The sequence below is a fragment of the Candoia aspera genome, chromosome 3, assembly GCF_035149785.1.
Source record: "Candoia aspera isolate rCanAsp1 chromosome 3, rCanAsp1.hap2, whole genome shotgun sequence".
Taxonomy (NCBI): Eukaryota; Metazoa; Chordata; class Lepidosauria; order Squamata; family Boidae; genus Candoia; species Candoia aspera.
In genome coordinates, this window is record NC_086155.1 from 89,961,379 (window position 1) to 89,984,499 (window position 23,121).

At 40.6% G+C, this 23,121-nt stretch overlaps 1 protein-coding gene across 1 annotated transcript in view; it reads right to left on the minus strand.

Moving 5' to 3' along the window:
- Positions 1–23,121, minus strand: part of COL11A1 (collagen type XI alpha 1 chain) — a 256,753-nt gene that overhangs the window by 160,137 nt on the left and 73,495 nt on the right. The window contains exons 6-13 of the mRNA XM_063299875.1: positions 19,913–20,017; positions 16,908–17,162; positions 14,369–14,431; positions 7,382–7,423; positions 7,050–7,112; positions 4,594–4,668; positions 1,627–1,710; positions 516–572 (exon numbers count right to left, since the gene is read on the minus strand). Coding sequence (XP_063155945.1) covers positions 516–572; positions 1,627–1,710; positions 4,594–4,668; positions 7,050–7,112; positions 7,382–7,423; positions 14,369–14,431; positions 16,908–17,162; positions 19,913–20,017 — 744 coding nt within the window. The remainder of the gene's footprint in view (positions 1–515; positions 573–1,626; positions 1,711–4,593; positions 4,669–7,049; positions 7,113–7,381; positions 7,424–14,368; positions 14,432–16,907; positions 17,163–19,912; positions 20,018–23,121) is intronic.

A 23,121-nucleotide genomic window follows, 5' to 3' on the forward strand; every position in this document is an offset into this window, starting at 1 on the left:
CTTCTAGTATCTGTTGCCTTATGCAGACATTTCATTCTGCCTAATATAAGGCTGAGCAGCTCACAGGCTGTATAAAGGCAGAAACTCCTGTCACATAACTTCAAAATCCCCATAGGTTATGCTCCTCAAACTCAGTGGCACGATGCTGAACAACAGAAGAGTTATTTCCAAACAATTTTCAGTGGGAAGCAAATATTAAGAACACATAAACCATCAGAACAGCCAACAATATTTTTAAAAAGTAAAACACAAACCAACACATGCATGATTGAAAATCCTAGCCCCACTCACTCATGTAATATTGTTGCATGATACATCCTCCTCTCCTCCTAATTTTATTTTGCTTTGTAGTGTGACTTCCAGCTTCTGAAAGGTTGCCTATCCCTAAATCAAATGCTAGGGACAGCTCCAAGACAATCAGTCATTCTTATTAAAATCTTAGCCAATTAAATGGCATTGCAACTGAGATAAATCATTTATGAATCACAGTTTTGGATAACAATTGTTTTGCATACCACAGGGCCGGGTCTTCCAGTAAGTCCCATAGGGCCAGGTGGCCCCCTCATTGCAATCTGTGATTTAAACAAAAATAAACATTTAACATGAATCACATGCTAAACCACTGGCAACCTCTAACAGATATGACAATTGCCGTTGATAATTAGCTATTTACTGAAATTTAAACATTTTTTTAGCCTTGCTATATTTTATGAGGAAAGATCATGATAACTGATGCATCATGACTCTGGAATATACAGATAAAACCCCAAATGTTGATTTTAATAGGTCTCGGATTCTGTGGGTATAGGAGACAATGAACCTTATGTACATTATCTTATGCAAATGACCCTTATGCAAATTATAGGAGGCAATGACCCTTATGCAAATTATCAGCTATTATCTGATTAATCCCTCTTCCCAAGTCAGGAAAAATATGAGTTTTTCTTCATTTAACTCTCATAGAACCCCTTAAAGATGTCTGGTTTTATCATATGGACATGGAAGAAAGTATAGAAAAAATGTTGGCATGTATTCATGAAAAGAACCCAGAAAAAAGAAAGGAAGGGGAGAACATCTTCACCAAGTCTGCCTTAATGCACAAATGATCTCATTCTTATTACCTATAGACAGCAAGGAAGATGACCTTGACAGAGATAGGCAGATGCTGTTGCCTAGTCTAAAGAGGCTAAAGCAGTTTTTAAGTCCCAAACATCCAGATAACATTTGGAAGTGGTTCAGTCAGGCACCTCCCTAATTCATTGATCTATAAGGAGGAGGAGCAGGTATAGCCCAACCAGTTTTGCAAGATTCTGTTATTATATCTCAATAATCTCAATAAAAGTAGCTTTCGCCATCCTGCAGAATTGATTTGCTTTTCTGGTCTACCTAGAGGGGCTGACATTTTCCCCCCATTACAGCAGGAGTAGGAAAGACCATGGAGCAGAACTCAGTCCAGTTTCCACAACCATTTCTGCTCTAGCTGTACTCACTTTGGATTCTGGTTCCACTAATGTCAGAAAGCAGACCACAGCATGTTTCAGTCAATGAGAAATACAGCCCTTGAAAAGGGGTGTGGGGTGGGGAAACCAGGTTCTTCAGCTTTGCTTTCGTGTGCATCACACTTACCCTAGCTTGCTGAAGAATAGCTTGAGCTTGAGCCTCCTGAGGTGAGATTGCTGGGCCTTTCTCACCACCTCCACTAAAGCGGAACTATAGAGAAGCAAAGAACAGTCTTTAAAAATCAAAATGAAAAAATCAGAATTCATATCTATTCATTCATTTATATTCATTAGTGAACTATTTTTCATTAAAATCATTAATAAGGTGCCTTCCCTAAATAAAGTGGGTTTTTATGTCGGTAGTTTTTAGCTTGTATGTTTGATTTACATGTTTTTAATTTTTTTTAAGAACCTCAATACTAAACGCAGCATTACTGCTAGTGACAAAAGAGAACCCCCAATCAGAATGTGTTAGCCTTAAATAACTTAATTTGGACAAAATTTGGATAAGATGTGAATTAGCTCATTTTAATATGGCATCATCCCAAGCACTAAGGGTCCCTATGCTCTTGATGAGAATAAGAGGAACTGCATCCCAAGCTCGCTGTCTCTTTGCTGCTTAATCTCCAACTCTGCCTTAAACAATTATCAAGAGGACATTCTCAATGCAAAGATTATTGGGAATTGTAGCTTGCCATGGCTTTGGGACTCTTAATTAAAGACCCAGCAACCCCAGGTCATTCTTCACATGAAGATGTCCCTCTCAATTAGGATTTAGGCCTAAGAAACAGCAGTTTCCTCTCCCCCATCACTAGTGTTGGAAAGTTAAGTTTTGGAAGACACCAACTCAGAATGAGCCTAGATGTATCCAAAATTGGAGTTTCATTCAATCCTAGGAATTCCAATATTATCATCATAAATACATCCTCAAGGGAAGTTGCTTCTGTATTTAATTAAAGCCACAAATCTAATCACTCATTAACTTGTTGAAGCCAACTTTTAATATGATGAGCAACTGAAAGTGTTCTTTGAAAACCTGTTCTATACCCTCGTCTAGAATGGTGGAAGGAGTGCAATTCCATTTTCATAAGAAATGCTCTATTGTGTGATCTTTCAGGAATGAGCATCCCTTTTGTGGCTATCCAGCAGCCCAAGACTATGCCACTGAAATTTGGCCATTTCTCCCTGAATTTCAGTGGCACAATCTAAGGCCAACTTATAGTTTGGGATGAAATGTCAGCTCTGCCCCATCCAGTGATATCATCATGTCACTAGATATAAGCCAATGGTCTTCCTGCTAGTTTTCTTTGATGGCTTGAAAAGTCAGTTTCAAGAATGAGCTCTTTGATTGGTCACTGCTATTATCTGACTTCTAAGTACTTTCCAACAGCCTGGACCTGGATGATCTATTAAGAGAATTATTTATTTATTTATTTATTTATTTATTTATAATTAATATGGGGGACTCTGGGCGGTTTACAATGGGGGACTCTGGGCGGTTTACAATAAATAGCATTAAAACATAGCCAGATAAAAATTACATAAAAATATACATAAAAACAAACGTAAAATCCAAGTGGAGATGGATCACTAAGCGGTGCTATGGCGCCAGCCATCCCCAGGTGGAGCTATCACTCTCCCCCTCCCAAGCAAGGTGGCAGAACCAGGTCTTAAGTTTCTTCCAGAAGTCCGAGAGTGAGGAAATCTGTCTCAACTCCAGGGGCAAGATGTTCCAAAGGGCGGGCACAACTGCAGAGAAGCTTGCCTCCTGGACCCCGCTAGATGAAATTCCTTTGCTGATGGGGTTCATAGCATGCCCTCCCTGCCTGACCGGGTGGGCCGGGTCGATGTTATGGGGACGAGATGGTCCCTCAGGTACCCTGGTCCCATGCCATGTAGGGCTTTAAAGGTGATAACCAACACCTTGAATTGGACCCAGAAGCAAACTGGTACCCAATGCAGCTCGCGTAACAGTGGTGTCGCATGGGCTGATTTTACAGCCCCAATAACTGTCCACGCAGCCACGTTCTGGACCAGCTGAAGCTTCTGAATACTTTTCAAGGGTAGCCCCATGTAGAGCACATTGCAGTAGTCTATATGGGAGATGACAAGGGCATGAGTGACTGTTCGGAGGGCTTCTCAGTTCAGGAATGGGCGTAGCTGGCGCACCACCCAAAGATGTACAAAGGCCCTCCTGGCCGCGACTGCCACCTGCTCTTCAAGCAGGAGTCGCGAGTCCAGGAGGACCCCCAGGTTCCACACTGGTTCCAAATGGGGCAGTGCCACCCCATCCAGAACCAAAGATGACAACTTCCTGGAACCCGAGGAGCCATCAATCCACAGCCACTCTGTCTTACCAGGGTTCAGTTGAAGCCTGTTGTTCCCCGTCCAGGCCCCCACAGCCCCCAGGCACCTGGAAAGGGTGGAGACCGCATCACTTACTTCACCCGGGATGGAGATATATAACTGGGTATCATCAGCATATTGATGATACCTCATCCCATGGTGACGGATGATCTCACCCAGCAGTTTTATGTAGATGTTAAATAGGAGAGGAGAGAGGACCGAGCCCTGCGGCACCCCACAAAGGAGGGGTCGAGGGCAGGATCTCTCCTCTCCTATCATCACCGATTGGGAATGGCTCTGGAGGAAGGAGGTGAACCAGCGTAAAACTACACCGCCCACCCCTAACCCGCCCCAGGATACCATGGTCGAGGGTATCAAAAGCCACTGAGAGGTCCAAGAGAGCCAGGATGGATGCACTCCCTCCATCCCGCTCCCGCCAGAGATCATCCATAAGTGCAACCAATGCAGTCTCCGTCCCATATCCTGGCCTAAAACCTGACTGAAAGGGGTCCAGATAATCCGTTTCCTCCAAAATTCTCTGGAGCTGCAACGCAACCACTTTCTCAACCACCTTTCCCAAAAAAGGAAGGTGGGAGACAGGGCGAAAATTGTCCAGTATAGTAGGGTCCAAGGATGGCTTCTTGTGGGGGGGGGGGTATACCAGAAATATTAATGCTTAATCATCCTGCATTGAAATTTATCTTTGCCCTTTAAAAATATGACATTTGTAAAACAAAGTAAGACTTACTGGTAACATTAACATGGTACCGGGTGGTCCAGGTAAGCCATCAGCACCTGGAAGACCAGCCCGTCCTGGTGGCCCCTATGGACAAAACGGAGATTCAGGAAATTATACAAATGTCATATATGTGTTAGAAACATCTTGCTCTATATAGGGCATGTTAAATTACTACAGTTGCAAATCAAAAAGAAGGATGAATGAATTCCCGTCTTAAGTTCATTTCATCACATTTCTGCATCATTTAATTTAAAATTTTAAATAAAATTGCCATAATAATATGTACTTATTTTTGTGTATGTTTGTTTTAGTATATGCACTGCTGTATACATTTTCCTCTTCATTTAATGTCTGGATACCAACATGCATATTTTGTGTTTTCCCACATATAAGCATCTTTTTCTAATATAGTATATGCATTTCTGTTTGCTTCTTTAAAATATTTTTTGTTTGTTTTGAAGTTGTGAAGTATATGGCAAAATTTATAAATGTGTGTTCTGGTTCACATCTAGGTTCAGGAAGTACAAATTAGGAAAGTTTACATTCAAATACAAATCAAACATTTCTTACATCTTTAATTGAAAATGAATGTTAATAGATCTCTCAATAGTTATGAGCCACAACAACAAAATGCACTCCACGCTTAACAGGAAAACATCTCTGCTAACCAATAATTATGAATAGCTTCCTAGAAAATGTCAGCAAATACTATTGGAAACATCCAACTAGTCTTTCTTTAACGTTTGTGAAGGTAATGTTGAAATTTCCATGTTCTGAGAATACTTTTTAATTCCTTAAATTATTAAAACAGCATTGCAGGCATATGCTAGTGTATAGATTAAAAATCAGGTTATACTCACACATGCATAAGGCAAATTGAAGCCTATACAAGCTTCTCTAATCATTTCAGTTGCTACCTACTGTACATGCACATATGTGCACATACAGCCATCGATCAGGTTACCACCATGTCCTAAATTTATTTCATTGACACTGCACACAACTCTGTTACATGATGTGGCTAAAATAGTTTTTCAATCTAATAAAGTGCTACAGAACTTTAAGGGGAAAATAAGCTCAGCTAGAATCTTCTTTGAAAGAAAAAGCTTCAGGTAGATATGTCAGTATGAATATAGAGCTCCTGGAGACAAATTCAGAATACAAAAATACAGCGTGAAACAGCATGGCAAGGGTGAGGTTAGCAGTGATTTCTCTTATGTGTTTCTTCAACATGTAGGATATGGTCACCAACATTTATCCCTTCTTTATGTGAAAAGGTTGTAGGCAAAGATTCCAGAAACATTCTAAATACTTAGGCATCATAAATTAATACAGCATTCATTTTTCAGATTGCACACTATTGGTGTCAGCTGCTTCAGAGCCAGAATTATCTGAGCTGCCTTGTTTTTGATATTGTCATTTCAGTCCAATTCTACATCTGATAAATTAGTGGACCTGTAAAAACTGTTGCAGAAATATAATTACATATACTTGTGGTTTTATGCCAATAAAGTGAATATACTCAAAGATCTATGCAACTCTGCACTTAATATAACAGTTATAGCCAGTTATTGTCATACATCAAAATACAGCAAAGCAATTACAGCCCAGATAAGACAAAGCGAAGAAGGGACATGATGGGAACAAGACTAGCAGAGACTTACCATGCTAAAAATATTTTTGGTTAATATTTACATAAAGATTAAGTGGGGGATCAGGAAGGGCAAATGGATTGACCTGTACTAAAATGTCGCATCAGAAGACCAATAACAAGACCTCAGATATCTCTTATCTAAAGAGATGTGAAGAGTTATCCTTCTGATGTAATAGAAAGCAAAACAAACAGAAAGTCAGCTACATTTCCAGTTCACTCACCTGCTATCACATTCAAAATAACTAAAGTCACCCAGAAATAAGTAGACATCCGCTGGTCCCACTTGTGCAATCCATGAAAGCTAGATAATGGGTAATGTCTTCTGACTTTCATTTGCACCACTGATAACATTTTCCTTTATATTTGTCACCTTGAACATATTCAACAATGGGGACTTGTACAACTATATTCAGGGGACCTGTGGAATTTGAGGCCTTCAGGGTATCCCCTGTCCTCCACCAATTCTATTAGATGACCTATAGAGGGCAGAATTGGGACTCAAGTGCTATCTGTCCTATCTGCACAGTGACAAAAAGGATCTAGCACTATCCTGAGAACTTCTAGAAATCCCATTATTTCAGACTGGAAGAGTGTCAAATTTGACCTGAAATGGATCAACTAGAACTCTTGAATTCATTGTCAGAATGAAGATATTTTATTTATATAGTGATTTTGCAAAACACAAAGAGAGAATTCCATTAAGCTACAGTAAGAGATTGTAAAACAGTTGCATGTCCTTAAGAATTGTTTCAGTCTCACATTATGCATCTGGCATGCTTGGGATGCTCATCTGCAACCCACACTGACTTACCCTATCACCGGAGTCACCAGGAGGACCAATGGGACCTTGCGTACCCGAGGGGCCCATAAGACCCTATAAATAAAAACAATATTTATTAGTTATCCTAAATAACTTTTTAATACAGTGATTACTACCAATTTGGCTCAAGAATTGCAAAATATGGTTGCCCAACAGAAACAAAAATACACAGCTATGTAAACAACATAATTTTCAAAAGGAACAACCTGTTCTCACTAAAAATTTGTGTTGTATACATGCCACCCTGTAGTAGGCATGCAAATATCTTCATTAACAGTATCATTAATTCTAATGAAAATAATATTTAGAAGGTATATACTTACAGGCGGCCCTGGAGGTCCTGGAGGTCCTTCAACAAGCATTCCCTAAGGAAGAAGAGGAATGTATTATATGTAACATATGTAATATACGAATATAAAATATGTCACTCTTATTCTAGAAAGTGTGAACAGCATCAAATGAACCATAATTTGCAAAACTTTTTTAATTTTTTTCTGTATTAAATTTTGTAATAAGCAGTGGGCCAGAGGGGTAAGTAGACTTCTTAGGTTTCCTAGCTAACATTTTCTCTGGGCAGGCTTTATCCTGGTTCTGCCTACACACCAGAGTTGTGTGTTTGGTGCAGCTGCTACCACTTTTCCTGCTAGAGACCAAATGGCCAGGCCTCTCTTAGGTTTTCCTGTCTAGGGTCAATGGGGCTCCCTGAATACTCTCTAACTGGGTTGAAAAAATAAAGCTTACAACCACTGAGGAATAAGCCCTAGGCCACCCAACTTCAAAGCATGGTGCTAGAAGCTATCCCATTCTCCCCTGCTGGGAATAGTTTGAATGTTTCAGTATGAAATGTATTATTCTGATTTTCAGACCAAAAATCAAGGATTTTCAAATTTGTTACCGAATTCCCTGCCAATGCTGAGCAATTTATTTATTTATTTATTTGATTGATTGGTTGATTTCTATAGCCGCCCATCTCAGCAAGTGACTCTGGGCAGCTTACAACAATAAAACCATAAAACAATTAGAACAATTACAATTAAAACAGTTAAAATATAAAATAAATACAGAATAAATATACATGGCTGCCAAGCGAGCAATGCATGAATGTTAATACAGCCAAGAGAGGGACCATCCACACGTTCAAGGCCCCAGGCCCGGGCACAAAGCCAGGTCTTCACGGCCTTATGAAAAGCCAGCAGGGTCAGGGACATCCTAATTTCTGGAGGGAGGGTGTTCCAGAGAGCAGGCACTATGAAAGAGAAGGAATGCCTTCTAGTTCCCGCCAACTGACACTCCCTGGCTGATGGGACCAGCAGCATACCCAACATACTAGATCGAATTGGATGGGCAGAAACAACTGGGAGAAGGCAGTCCCTTAGGTAACCCGGCCCCAAGCCATGAAGGGCTTTAAAGGTGACAACCAGCTCATTGAATTGCACCCAGAAGCACACCGGCAACCAATGCAGCTCCTGTAGCAGTGGTGTTACATGTGTCGAGTACCCGACACCATTTACTATCCGTGCAGCTGTATTCTGCACCAGTTGAAGCTTCTGAATGCTCTTCAAGGAAAGCCCCATGTAGAGCGCATTACAGTAGTCCAGACGGGAGGTCACGAGGGCATGAGTGACTATGAGCAAAGCCTCTCGGTCTAGGAATGGGCGCAACTGGCGCACAAACCGAAGGTGTGCAAAGGCCCTCCTAGCCACGGCTGCCACCTGCTCTTCGAACAGGAGCCATGAGTCTATGAGGACGCCCAGATTGCACACCAAGTCTGTCTGGGGCAGTGCAACCGCATCCAAGACCAAAGGTAGAAAAACCTTAGCACCGGGAGGCCCACAAACCCAAAGACACTCAGTCTTGCTTGGGTTGAGTCGAAGCCCATTGCACCCCATCCAGGCCCTTACAGCCTCCAGGCACTGGGTCAGGACATCCACGGCATCACTCAGGCGGTCTGGGGTAGAGATATAAAGCTGAGTATCATCAGCATATTGATGGTATCTTACCCCAAACCATCGGATCACCTCCCCCAACGGTCTCATGTAGATGTTAAATAGGAAAGGGGAGAGAACCGAGCCCTGAGGCACCCCACAGAGTAGGGGACATGGGCTGGACCTTTCCCCCCCATCAACACTGAGTGGAACTGACCCCGGAGGAAGGAAGAGAACCAGCACAACACTGTGCCGCCCACCCCCAACTCCCGAAGCCGGTCCAGAAGGATACCATGATCGATGGTATCGAAGGCTGCTGAGAGGTCAAGAAGAGCAAGGATGGTCGCACTGCCCCCATCTCACTCCCGCCAGAGGTCATCTAAGAGTGCGATCAATGCCCTCTCAGTCCCATAACCCGGCCTGAACCCTGACTGAAAAGGGTCTAGATAATCCGCTTCATCCAGGGTCCTCTGCAACTGCCACGTGACCACTCTCTCCACAACCGTCCCCAAAAAGGGGAGGTTGGAGACTGGACCAAAACTGTCCAGGCTGGTTGGGTCGAGCGATGGCCCCTTGAGGAGACAATGCACCACCGCCTCCTTAAGAGCCGGCAGGAGCACCCCCTCTCTCAAAGAGAATTAACCACCACCCAGACCCAATCACACGCCTCCTCCCAGGCAGCCTTGATCAACCAGGAAGGGCATGGATCTAATACAGAAGTGACCGAACTAGTAGCTGTGAAGGCCCTGTCCACTTCCTCAGGTGCAACCGGATCAAACTCCCCCCAGATAACCATGCCAGACTTTGCCCCCGTATCCTCCACTGGCCCTGCCTTAAAGCTGGAGTCCAACATAGAGCGAATATATTTTTTCATGCTTCTCTGCTACTCTCTATTCCCCCATATGCTATTGATTTGGTGCCAACTTTCTGCCCTTAAGTTGGTCTTGTTTCTCTGTTAAGAGCAGTCTTTCTCAGTTTAGCTTGTTCCAGATGAATTGGGACTTCAGTGCCTCAAATTCTCAGCTAGTTTAGATATGTTGAGTGAGAATTCTGGGATTTGTTCTCCTAAAAAAACTAAAATGAAATAGTTTTGGGAGGCTGATTTAAGTGATTCTAGCCAAGTAATAGCATTACACTATAAGGCAAATTCAGAATTATCCACATGCTCTGTTGCTGGTGGCTCAAAGAGTAAATACAGGTAAAACAGCATAACTGCAGAGCTTCCACAACTGACCTCTTGAGTAATCCTAGGCAATGAGAGATTACATGGTGATTAAAAGATCTCTCTAATCCTACTTAGTGGAATGGTTTCTGAACATTTTGTTGCCTCTTGCCTTTGGTTAAAAAAAAAAAGTCCTAAAAGGAAATTAGCTCTCAGTGTAGATAAAAATGTCCACGAAAATATCCCCATGCTCTGTTCAGTCTGGGTTGCAAACCCACCAGTAGCATTGCATGTTCCTACTGGTGATTATATGGTTCCCAAGAAGTATGAAAAAGCAACCAGTGGAAGACAACTGTTGTTGTTGTTTTTAATGGGGCAAGGCAGCAATGTGGAGGATATCAGAGGAGGAGGCACGGCCAAATTTTCCAGCCTATTTTTTTGGAGAAATTGAGTTTTACATGGAATATAAAGTGCCAGTAAGTGAAACAAGGCTGAATGCACATATTTTCATCCTTGTTTTAAAATAAATAACCCTTCCCCCCAAAAAAAATGCACCGTTGTGAATGAGCAATTTGTCACTGAATTTCAGTGGTGTGATCTTGCAAAAAGGAAAAAGAAAGAGCTGGAGGCTACATGCAACCCACAGGCCACTTGTTGCCTACCACTGCCTTAGACAAGCAACTCACTGGATGAGCCAAACTATTGATAAATTATATTAGAAAGATATAATTCTTGCATAATATTATTGAGGGATGGGAATCTTTTCATATAGAAAACAAGAGAAGCATAGAAGGTTATCTACAATTCTCTTGACATCTGGATTTGTATACACTAGGAATTTGTGTTTATAAAAGCATGCAGTCCTGTTGTCTTTCACTACAGTGACACACTAGCAAATGCAATAATATAAATATCAAAGGAAAAAAACACCTTATTCATATATCCCTATTCCAAACAGAAACCTAATCAAATATGTTGTTTTAGCTTCTTGAAAAAACATAACTAGCAGTTCCATCATGAGCACTGCTTTTCAACACCTATCTTACAAAAGCTGAGTAAAAACCAGATGCCTTTTTGCTTCAGTAGTACTTTATGCTATTTCAGAAGCTCTTTATATTCATGGTTATACTGGTTTATTAAGAGGGTATTTGCACTGCTTGCTGATGCTCTTAGAGGAGGACCTGGCATGTGCCACAGTAGTAGGCTTACTGTAACTTGGAAAGACAGACATTTATTCGGATTCTTTTTTACAAATGTTTCTCTATTATTGATATGGGTTCAATTTTGGCTTATGTATTTTATGTTCTGCCATCCTCTAGGCTAGCAGCAATATCTATTAGTATGATCCTCCTAAAGGAGATAAAAAATAACTATTTCTAGAAGTGGAAATTCTAACTAAAGATGGAAAGGAAAATAAATAAATAAAATCGAGAAAGAGTGGCAAATTTGAAGAAAACTCCCACAGATCAGAAAAGTACAGCATTTATAATCCACTATCATAAAAATCATTCCCACAAAAAGAAGATTCAGAACAGTGATCAAGCCGTTCTGCTGCTTCCTGCTTTTCCCAGGCTTATGTCATGCTTGGTTTTTTAACTGGCGAGAGAAGCAAGTTGTGTGTCCCAGACCCCAAATGGCTCACCCTGGTCTAGAAAAATTAGCAGCCCCTCCACATGGTTTCAGAAAGGAGTTTTCCCTCCCTACTTAGACTGAACATGGGACTTTCTTCTATAGCTTTTCCTGAATTGATAGGATTGCACTATAACACAACCTTAAGCTTTGGTTTCCAGAGAATTACCATCTTTGGTCTTGGATGGGGTTGCACTGCCCCAGACAGACCTGTGCGTAACTTGGGGCCTCTCCTGGATTCACAACTCCTGCTCAAAGAGCAGGTGGTAGTCATGGCACGGAGAGCCTTTGCACAACTGCTTGTTGTGTGCCAGCTACACCCATTCCTGGACCAACAGGCCCTTCTCACAGTCACCTGTGCCTTAGTCACCTCCTGTTTGGACTGTTGTAATGAACTCTACATGGGGCTGCCCTTGAAAAGTATCCAGAAGCCTCAGTTGCTTCAAAATGCAGCAGCTTGCATAGTTTTGCACAAGCCTAGACTTGTGCATGTGTCACCTCTTTTGTGGGAGCTGCAGAATTCTTATCAAAACTCTTTATTTAAAACAACTATTTACAGTAATAGAGTCCTGGTGAATAATGAGGCAAGGTAGTTCTAATCAGGACCACCCAGGCAAAGACAGATGAACAGGCACGGCTGCAGGGTCAGGCTGTGGCAAAACAGCAAGGGAGAATTCAGCTAACTCTCTGATGGAAGCTGTCAAGACTTGGTGAAGCTAGAGTGTGTGGCAAAGCAGAAGCCGGAGGCAAGGATCTGTGACCTGGAATGCAGATAGGACTGGACTGACACTAGAGGCTAGGCGAGACTGAACTGGAACCACTGGACAAGGCTTGACTCTGGGGGCAAGACTGGACTGGAGACTCGAGGCAAGGCTGAGAACCGGAAGCAAGGCTGGACTGGACTGGAGACTCGAGGCAAGGCTGAGAACCGGAAGCAAGGCTGGACTGGACTGGAGACTCGAGGCAAGACTACAGGCTTGGAACAAAGCTGGACTGGACTAGAGTTCCTAGGCAGGGCTGAGAGCTTGGAACCAGGCTAGACTGGACTGCAGATTCTAGACATGGCTGTGGGCTTGGAACGAGGCAGGAGTGGACTGGAGATCCTAGGTGAGGCTGTGGGCTAGGAGCAGGGCTGGGTGCACACCTGATTGGCGCTGAAACGCGGTGACGAGGTCCCAAGCTAGACACGAGACTGTGCTCAGCCATGGCAGGAGGAGCATCCTCTGAAGCGGCTGGTGCAGAAGGCAAATCTTCGGAGGTAGAAGACGCTGGCGCTGATTCCAGTCTGGCTACAGGTGAGGCGTCCGATGCAGGTAAGGACTCTTCCACAAGTGCTGAGTTCAAAGGCTCGGTTGTCTCCGGCAGCTTGCTCTTCACGCTTCTGCCTTTTATGCTGATCCCTTCCGTGCCTTTTCCCTCCAGCAGCCAACTGGGCTGCTTTCTGGTTCACGCGCTTCTCAGCTCTCCTGCCTCGCGTGCTGATTACAGAGTTCAAATCCCCCACCAGAGCTTGTCCAATCCCCATTTGCCATTTCTCCCACTCTGCTGAGTCCCTTCCTGGTTCTGCTTTTTCAAGCCTCTCCTAGGCAGTTTCGGTTTCCCCCACTGACTCCGGATAGGGTTCGTTTTCAGAGTCAGACGCGGGCTGAAACCTCACACATGGCTTGGTACCAGGTTATTTGCAGTACTGCCTTTCCCCAGTCACATCCACCTGGCCCACCAGAGCGGGGAGGCAGGGAATGTTGCAGGTCCCTTCAGTTAGGGAGGTACACCTAGTGGGGCCACTCCCTCCTGTTGGAACACCATCCTCCCAGATGTAAGATTGGCCCATTCCTTGCTCCTGTTCTGGAAGGCCCTGAAGACGTGGTTCTGTCAACAGGCCTGGGGACCCCAGGCTGCTTTGGAGTCAATCAAGTGGCTGATATGAATGTGTTGGCTGCTGCTGGGGGGTGTCTATTGTGTTTTTATGGTTTTAATTCTGTAAGCTGCCTACAGTCACCATGTGTGAGTTGGGCAGCCTTATAAATCTGTTTTAATTAATTCATTCATTAATGGTCCTCAGATTGAAAAGGACTCCAAGACTTATGTCTATTTACACGGTGAAGTCATCTCACTGTGATCCATTTATCAAGAGGAAATAAAGCAGGGGGGAAAAAACAACTTCTGAAGCTTTTTGAGGACTAGCTTATAACATACTCACTCGAAACCGTAATTAATATTGATAGAATGTCCACTTTTTTCCCTTCTTCTCTCTTACCTACCTTTTAATATTCTACAGCACCTACATAACAGAATATTAAGAATCTAAGGATATTGTATAAATATAATTGAATTGAAATAACATATTGTACTAAAACTGAGAAGACGGAGCCATAGATGGTTTATATGGCTAGATTTACTAATATGTTGAAGCACTGAGCTAGTTCTCTATTAACGTTTTATGGATATACTTTTAATTTCACCCATTTATTCATTATTCTATTTTTTCTGATTTTATTAGCACTCCTATATTTTTGGTTGTACTTCATCATATCTTCTGGCTGTTACACTTACCAATAGATAGATAAATAAATAAATATAAATAACATACTCACTGGTTCAATGACAGCTGCTTCTCCTTTCTGTCCTTTTTCTCCATACACATGACGGCCATTCACCTACCGAATCAATGCACAAATATATAAGAATATAGGTCAAACTTAAATACTTTGTTTCTGAGAACTTCCTGAGATTCTTAGAATTCATTGGTCTTCCATTAGATCTTCACAAAACTGAAAACTGAAGCACGACATTCTAGTCATAAGCGTGACACTTTGAAAATCCTTAGCATTTAACCTATTCCTAACCTGCAAGTGAGATCCTAATTTCCATGAGAAATTAATAGGCTGCCTTAGATCCATAGAAACCTCTACCCAGCCTTACCTATGCTGACAGAAACTCATCCTATCTGGAGTTGCCTGGAATAGAACTTTAAATATCAGCATATGACTTACTTTGGAACACAGTCAAAGGAGTTCCCCATATTAATAAACTGATAACCAAAATGGCTTAGCAGAATCAGTCCAAATCAACAACTCTGATATAAACATCCACTGAATGTGGTCCCTTTCCCAAGTAGTATCTGTTTGCTAACTTCCTTCATATTAATATTAATAAAGGAGGTGCAGTCAGTACTACAAACGTCTCCTGTGATAGAATATTTTCTCTTAAAATAAGAATCCTGAAAAGTACTCTTCTAAGAGTCAATCCATGATATCCAATCTGACCAGTAACATTTTTGTTCTATAGATTCAAAAAAGGTTGTGGCAGGGTTTTTTATGTACAGGTTTAAGTTTATGTACTGAAGGAGTCATGGGATTAGGCTGCCATAAGCACAAACAGTTTGTAAATACAAATTGTATATTCAGCTATTTGTGCATGAGAGAGCAGAAGTTCACTTACCCGCTTATATATCTACAGAGGTAGCTTATAAATGACATGAATAAATCAGATTTATCCTGGCAGAAATCTGGCACAGGCTGCACCAAGCAGAAGGGGGTGGCGGGGGGAACCAGGAAAGGAGAAAACTCACCCTTATGTTAGTCTGGAGTCAAGCCTATATGATGCCTATTTCTCCTCATTAAGTCTAATTATTCATTAATTAATTAACTAAACTTGTATGCCACCTGACTCTCAATGACTCTGGGCAACTCACAACAATCAAATAAATTACAATCAAATCAATAAAACATAAAAAGGTAATGGTAAAATGAAACAAGGGGTCTCCCTCTCCCTTGCCAAAGGCCTGGGTGAAAAGCCAGGTCTTCAGAGCTCTTCTAAAAAACAACAGAGTAGGGGCCACCCACTATAACTGTCCTACCCAGTTATGAGCTCTTAATCATCTTTGTTTTTCTTTTCTGAAGATTTATTCATCATCTTCTTATGATTTGTCTGGTTTATGTTTAATTTTTTTTAAATGTTACTGTTTTTATTCCACTGTTTGTATCATTCTGTACATTATTTTCCACCCTGATGGACTGAGTGATACATAAATTGTAAGGTAGGAAATACATATATTCTAGGAGACATTTGTTCCAATGTTGTATTGGATGTATCTGTCCCCTACATTAATGAGAATTCCAAAGCCCCCAAATCCAAATCCACAACTCCCAGTGGGAGATAATGGTTTGAAGCTAGTAAGTAATAATAAGGAATCAAATGCATGCTACTCTTAATTTCAATGAGGCATTCAGTGAAGAATTTCCAGTTTGGGGTCATAGTGGGTCCCAGAGTAGCTAATGGATCAATCTTCTTGAGCTCCTACCGTACATATATTTGAAGAGGTTTGTAACTTACTGATACTTTGAAACATTCAGATAAAACTGCACCTGCAAGTCTAGATAGCTTGGATAACTTAATGCAATATAACTGACCCTCTGGCATCAGGTGTGCCTTTGCAAAAAAATAAACTTCATCCAGTTTATGAATGTTTATGAAGCCAGAATCTACAATAGATGGAACATCCTTCTGTTAGAGGTCAGTCTGATACTACTATTAGCACTGGCTGAAGGTAACTCTTGTTTTGTTGGGATTTATGAAAAATGAAGGGCCAAAGTTCTATTCATTTTATTTTTCACACAAACCACTTTTTATATTATTAGGTTTTCAAATGATATTGTATGTACTGTGTCTACGCTGGGATTATTTTTTCAAAGAAAGGAGGGATATATATATTTTTTAAATTAATACATAGTCAGCTAATCATATTGTGTTTGATGCCTCCTTCCCCAGTATGTAGGATTATACTGTATATACATTTTACAAACCCTTATTGGCTAGGAGAATCCATCTCATTTATAAATAGCTCAAAATGAAATTCAATTTAACAAAATCTCTTTTATCTCTAGAATTGCAAAAGCACAAGCCAACACAACACCCACATGATGTGGATGTTAATTCCCAAATTCAGAGTTCTATGTTCATACTGGGTTATATTTTAAAATCAAACTTTTAACCAAGTCATTTTATGGGAGTATCTAGGTATTCCCTTCTCCATTTTCCACCTCTAATCAAGTGATAGAAAACATAGAAAGCTAAAAAGAACTGCTAGCTATTCAGCATCTTTGAAGACTATCTCGAATGCATCCAACTTACGGTTGTTTCTGTGATATCAGTCTCTGCTGGAACACCAGGCCCAAACTCCTCATTAGTAGGATTGGTTGGCTTCTCTTCATATTCTTTATATTCATAAAAATCATATTCGCCTAAATCTCCATCTACCAGAACTTCAGATTCACTGTGGTCTACTCCTCTGCTTCCATAATGTGTTTCCTCAGTTTTTTTAGTCTTTGAATTATAATCCTCTCCCGTTATGTATTCTTCAGTAAATACTTCTTCAACAGGAATTTGCTATTCATATAAGCAGTAGAGGTTTGGGGGGACAGGATGAATATGTGGATTACAGTTAGTAAAGCGATGTAAGCATTTCAGTTTTTAATATAATGGTTTGCAAAATAAAACAACAGCTGGTCAGCTTGACATCTTTTAATTTGTTTCTGAAAAACTCAGAAGTCAGTTTTTCAGAGTTATTAAAAGATTTCCCAAACGTATTTGCATATGTGCAATGACATTAATTCTTTTGTAAATTAATATTTTATCATTTACACATCTATTAAACGAAACCCTAGTGATACTGGAATTGATGTAGTTAGATTATTTAGTGACAAATTGGATTTCTCAGACATGCCATTCGTAAGACATAACTACAGCAGTGGGTGCATGTGTGGTCTGTGTGTTTATTTACCAATTACTTCTAAGTTTTTATGCTTGGCTTCACACATGGTAATGTCAGTAACACTGCTAAAAACACAGAGTTCTCAGGCAATGTTGATTAAGACTATGTTACTATCTTATTTTTATGTCCTACAATGACCGTTGCCAAGCGTTTTAAAGCAGTGTGCAGATGTCGTCTCAGGACCTTCTTTGATCTTTGAGAAATCATGGAGTATAAGCATCATGCCAGAAGACTGGAAAAAGGCAAATGTTCTTCCTAAGACTAGAATAACTTCAGACCAATCAGCTTGACACTGATACTAGAGAAAACTCTAGAACAGCTTATTACATCAGTTTGTGAACATTTTTAAAAAAAATAAAGCATCACTTGGCAATCCTGAGCTGCATCAACAGAAGTACAGTTCAAGTTCATGAGAAATCATGGTTCTTCTCTGTTCTGCACTGGTTAGGTTACACTTAGCACACTGTATCTGGTTTGGGGCACTGCACTTTGGGCAGGACAGTTACAAACTAGAGTAAGCCCAGGCAAGACCAACCAAAAGGATAAGGTGCCTGAAAGTAAAAACCTATATGGAACAGCTGGAGGAGCTTAGTCTGGAAAAGCAAAAACTGCAGGGAGAGTATTTGAAGTGCCGCCATGTGAAAATAGGGCAGACTTGTTCAGAGTTGTTTCAGAAGACAGGACAATAAATGATGAATTTAAATTACAAGGAAGTAGATTTTAGCTGGCAGAAGAAAAAAATTGTAATGGTAAGAGTTGTTCAAAATGGAATAGACTGCTCTAAGATGCAGTGGCCTGTTCTTCACTGGAGGTCTTTAAACAGAGACTTAATGGCTCTCTGTTAGCGAAGCTGCAGTAATTTCTGTACTAGATGGACTAGATGGACTAGATGATCTACAATGTCCCAACCTTTTATTCTATGAATCTACGATATTATTTTTAAAAATCCATCCATATGTAAAGATAAAAAGCTAAGCCTTTTTATCAGTATGCACTATTTTGCAAAATCTTAGGCTTATGCAATTTTATTTTTATATCCTTAATAAAGAAAACATGGTTCAGCATTGATTCAACATAAAAAGCTGCTACCACAGAAGATAACAACTCTGAAAGTCCTGACTGAGAGCTGTGTGAAACCAAGCATTAAACTGTTAAGCACTAGCATTAGTTAAATAGCATTTTCTTCAATACGCACAGAAGCTAGCTTTCGAATAAGACAATCAAGCTCCAAAATAAACGTATCTACTTTAGCAGAATACAAAACCTTTAGAAATTATTGCTTAAAATCTCATTTTTCAGCATGGCAATATTTATGAATCACAGTATCCACATTCATAAATATTAGCTGATTATGCACACTCAGAAATGAGCAGATTTCAGCAACAGAGAGTCAAGGCTAACTTTCAGTAAAGCTTTCGATTCATTGTCTAAAGAAAGATACATTTAGATCTCAGTGTAAGTCTAGAGATATAGAAACAGCTATCCCTAACCAGCAAATGAGAACTGTACTTGACAAAAGCTTCTGTGTATGGATTCCCATACTGAACTGGGAATCATGTGAACACAGCAGAGGATATCCAGATCCTTATCCTTATGGTGTTGTGCATTTCATTCAATATTTGATGTGAATGAAATTGCAATATAGACGTGAATAAACTGACTTTCTTGTACATAGCTAAATGGCTATCCAGTCACCATCCATTCACTATGTTTTTCTCTCTTAAATAGGGATCTCATTTGGAATACATCTTCTCTATAACAACTACTGAAAAAAAACGAACACTTCCTTTCATGCCACAGAAATAAGAAATGTGGGCAATGTCTAACATCATGCTTAGTTATCCTTGAGCTGTGCTTGGCCATTACTGAATGTTTTGCTTGACATCCAAAAATGTATATGACTGCATTCCTAAAGAAAATAGTGTTGTAATCTCTTGAAGTCATTTCTCAGGTAAAGACTGAATATGACAATGAGATCCTGCAAAACTGGATCTCAGATACATAACACACATGACTTTCGTCTTTAGCTGTTCTCTTAAATAACATTAAGCAGCCAGTTTGGTCTAGTGGTTAAGGCATCAGGCTAGAAACCAGGAGACTGTGAGTTCTAGTCCCGCCTTAGGCATGGAAGCCGGCTGGGTGACCTTGGGCCAGTCCCTCTGACCCAGTCCAACTCACCTCACAGGGTTGTTGTTGTGGGGAAAATAGGAGGAGGAAGAAGTATGTTCCCTGCCTTGAGTTATTTATAAAAAATAATAAAGGTGGGATATATATATATATAAAACTGATAATGACTTGGTAATATTTTTTACTGATAAAAATCTTTGAAATAGCCACAGCTTTATATTTCTCTATTCCTCATTACCTCATTTGGTCCAGTTGTCTGACTAGGAGTCACAGTCTGGTAAGCTTCAGTTCCATAGTCAGTTTCAGCCACATTATACTCATGATATTCATCAACAATGTTGGCCTAATATGAAAGAGAAAGTACAAAGTTAACAGGCAAGGAAAAAGATAAACACTTCAGAGGAATCTCTCTTTAACTAGATTACAATATTAGCCAGTGGTGTTTTCAGCTACTAAGGGTTAGAGCTACTTGTTTTCATCATCAGAGATCTTCCAGCTCAGTCTAGGAGAGATCTTGATTATTTCTGAGCTACCTTTACCCCTATTTTGCCTTTTGCTGCAGCTTGAGAGCGTTTCTTCTTCTTGGATGACAGTGTTTCAGATTTTTTGAATGTGAACTTTTGGGAGTTGTTCTTTGAGCTAGCGATCACTGACCTCTTCTTCTTTGGGGCTTTGTTCTTTTTCTGAAAAAGGGGGTGAAAGATGGAATGGGAGAACATAAATAAACAAAAGGGGCATAGCAGAAGACATGAAAGGTAGCAGGATAAGCAAAGGACAACAAATAATGATTTCCTGTCAATCGTCTTGGCTGCCCTTGTTGAATTAAAATGAGTTCCTTGAACAAACAGGAAAGGAAAGAGAAAAGGGGGAGCTTGATTAACAATAAGACACCACATGACAAAACCATAAGACAGACAAGGACGACGGACATCAGACAATAAACACACCACATGTTGTTACCTCAGTGTGTGCTACAGTCTCGTCGTATAGTGGGGGTCCCTCTGTTACAGTTTCAAGGTCTTTATAATCTTTATAATCTGGATCCCCATAGTCATAGTCATATTCGATTAAATCTTCAGTTGCATACTAAATTGCAAAAGGAAAAATACCAGGCATTTTTGGGTTAGTGGCAGCAAGCTATATTAGCACTCCTGGAAAGCTCTTTCTTAAGTTTACCTTCTGTAGTTAGAAATAGAAGTTATACAAATTAAGGTATCAGATATATAGTAGTAAGATTTTTTCCTAAGGGATTAAAAAAATACACTTAAATTGAATGAAAAAAGGCAAAAATGTGACCTTTTTTCTTTACTAAAACATAATTTATGATTAGCATTTTATTGTAAGTGTCACATGAAGTGCCTTTATATTAAATGTATGGAAAACTTTATCTTACATGTCTTGCTTAATGTAATTATTAAGCTGAGAAGTTCTCCTAACTAGGCATGAAAACACTATAATGCCTCAAACTATCCTCAATTCTACTAGGTGTCATAAAATATGGATTAATAAATGTAATGCTGGGATTACAAACACATTAACAAATCTTTTACTACCTGAGCAGTTTCACATATTCAGCAATATATTTAATTCAGAATACCAGTTTCTAGATGGGTTAGCAGCATTTCAACATGGATTTTGGAAATGCCACTGTTATATGGTACCTTCAAGTCAGTATTGACTCCTGGTGACTGCCTGGACTAGTCCCTACAGTTTTCTTGGCAAGATTTCAAAAGTGGCTTGCCATTGCCTTTTTCCAAGGGCTGAGAGAGAATGACTGGCTGGCTATGTTACTAAGGTGGGACTAGAACTCACAGTCTCCCAGTTTTTAATCTGGTGCCTTAACCACTACACCAAACTAGCTCTTACTATTATATGGAGAGCCAGTTTAGTTTGGTTTGGTGGTTAAGACACTAGCCTAGAAATCAGGAGATGGTTGAGTTCCAGTATTGCCTTAGGCATGAAACTAACTGAGTGTCTTTGGGCCAGTCACTTTCTCTCAGCCCTAGGAAGCAGGCAATGGCAAGCCACTTCTGAAATCTTGCCAAGAAAGCTGCAGGGACTTGTCCAGGCAGTCTGCTGGAGTCAACACTGATTTGAAGGGACCAAAAAGAAAAAAAGCTGATATGAGAAGAAATACAACTGAAATGTCACATGAGTAATTTTCGGGCATTAGGATCTGTCCGTTTCATTCTGACCTCCATGTGTTACTGAGAAAGTTCTAAAGTGACACTATAACCATACCACACTGATCTTTGCAATTCAAAATGCCATGCTTTTAAATTCAGAGGCTTAAACCATTACTGTTCTGAGTAACAAAGGGAGGCAATATGACAACAGATGCGAACTGCACATAATTCAAAGATACAGCATAAAGGCGAAGCATGGAAAGTTTAATCTATGTCACGTTCCCCGTTGCAAGGCATAAGTGCATCACAACGGGGAACATGCCCATCAGGAAAGAGGAAGGGATAACCATTATCCTTTAAACACACACATCATCCCTTAAGCACCCAAACTCCTAAAACAATCACCAGGACAATAGAAGTGCACCTTGGACAGGACATGGAAACCATTAACAGATCAGGGGAACTCCCACACATTACCCCGGGGGACGCACCTGCACCGGACAAAGGCAAAGAGACAAAGGAAACCATCGGAGATCACCCGAATCACCCATCGTCAGACCCATACCAATTCAAATCACCCACCCGGACCCGGCTTGGGGAACAATGGGGGGTGGAGGAGGACAAGGTCCGCCACCAGGGTATAAACGGGGTACCCTGCTACCACGCCCGCATTCCCGTCTTTTTCTCCATATGCATTCTGCTTCAATAAACCTGGAAATCCTTAGACCCTCTAAGTGAGTCCGTGTCTTATTCGAAGTAAGGCTACCCTGACAATCTAGTTTCACATGGACCTGAATCCATGTTTTTACTCCCACTTACTTAGGCTCTTTTTACTGTCAGTGTTCGATCTAATGATACCCATCCACAGAATGTGGACTCCCTCCAATTAATGTTGTCCAAGTTAACAGACCATAACAGGAGAAACTCCCTTGATATAGCAAAAGTTTCTATTATGTCTCAAGCCATTACATGTTCTTTGGCAGAAGCTAATGTTCACATTTTAGACCTGCCTCCAAACTCTTTTACATACAAAAGAGTTATCTGAAGGTAAGTCTTTAAAATGTATTGCCTTACTGTCTTGCAATTTCAGCGATACAATGTGTTGCAAGTGAAAACTAACACATTTAAAAAGAAATGATGATCTTCTAGGAATTCAGTAGTCTTGTTTTAATATGCATGTTGTTATATACTAGCCAAAAAGAAATTAATTTCTTTCTCCAAATTTTATAGACTTTTTTTTTAAAGTGAGGCTGCTTGAAAAGACACATTAACTTTAATGAATTGACTCCTTAAATCAACAGTATCTTTTTGAAAACCCACA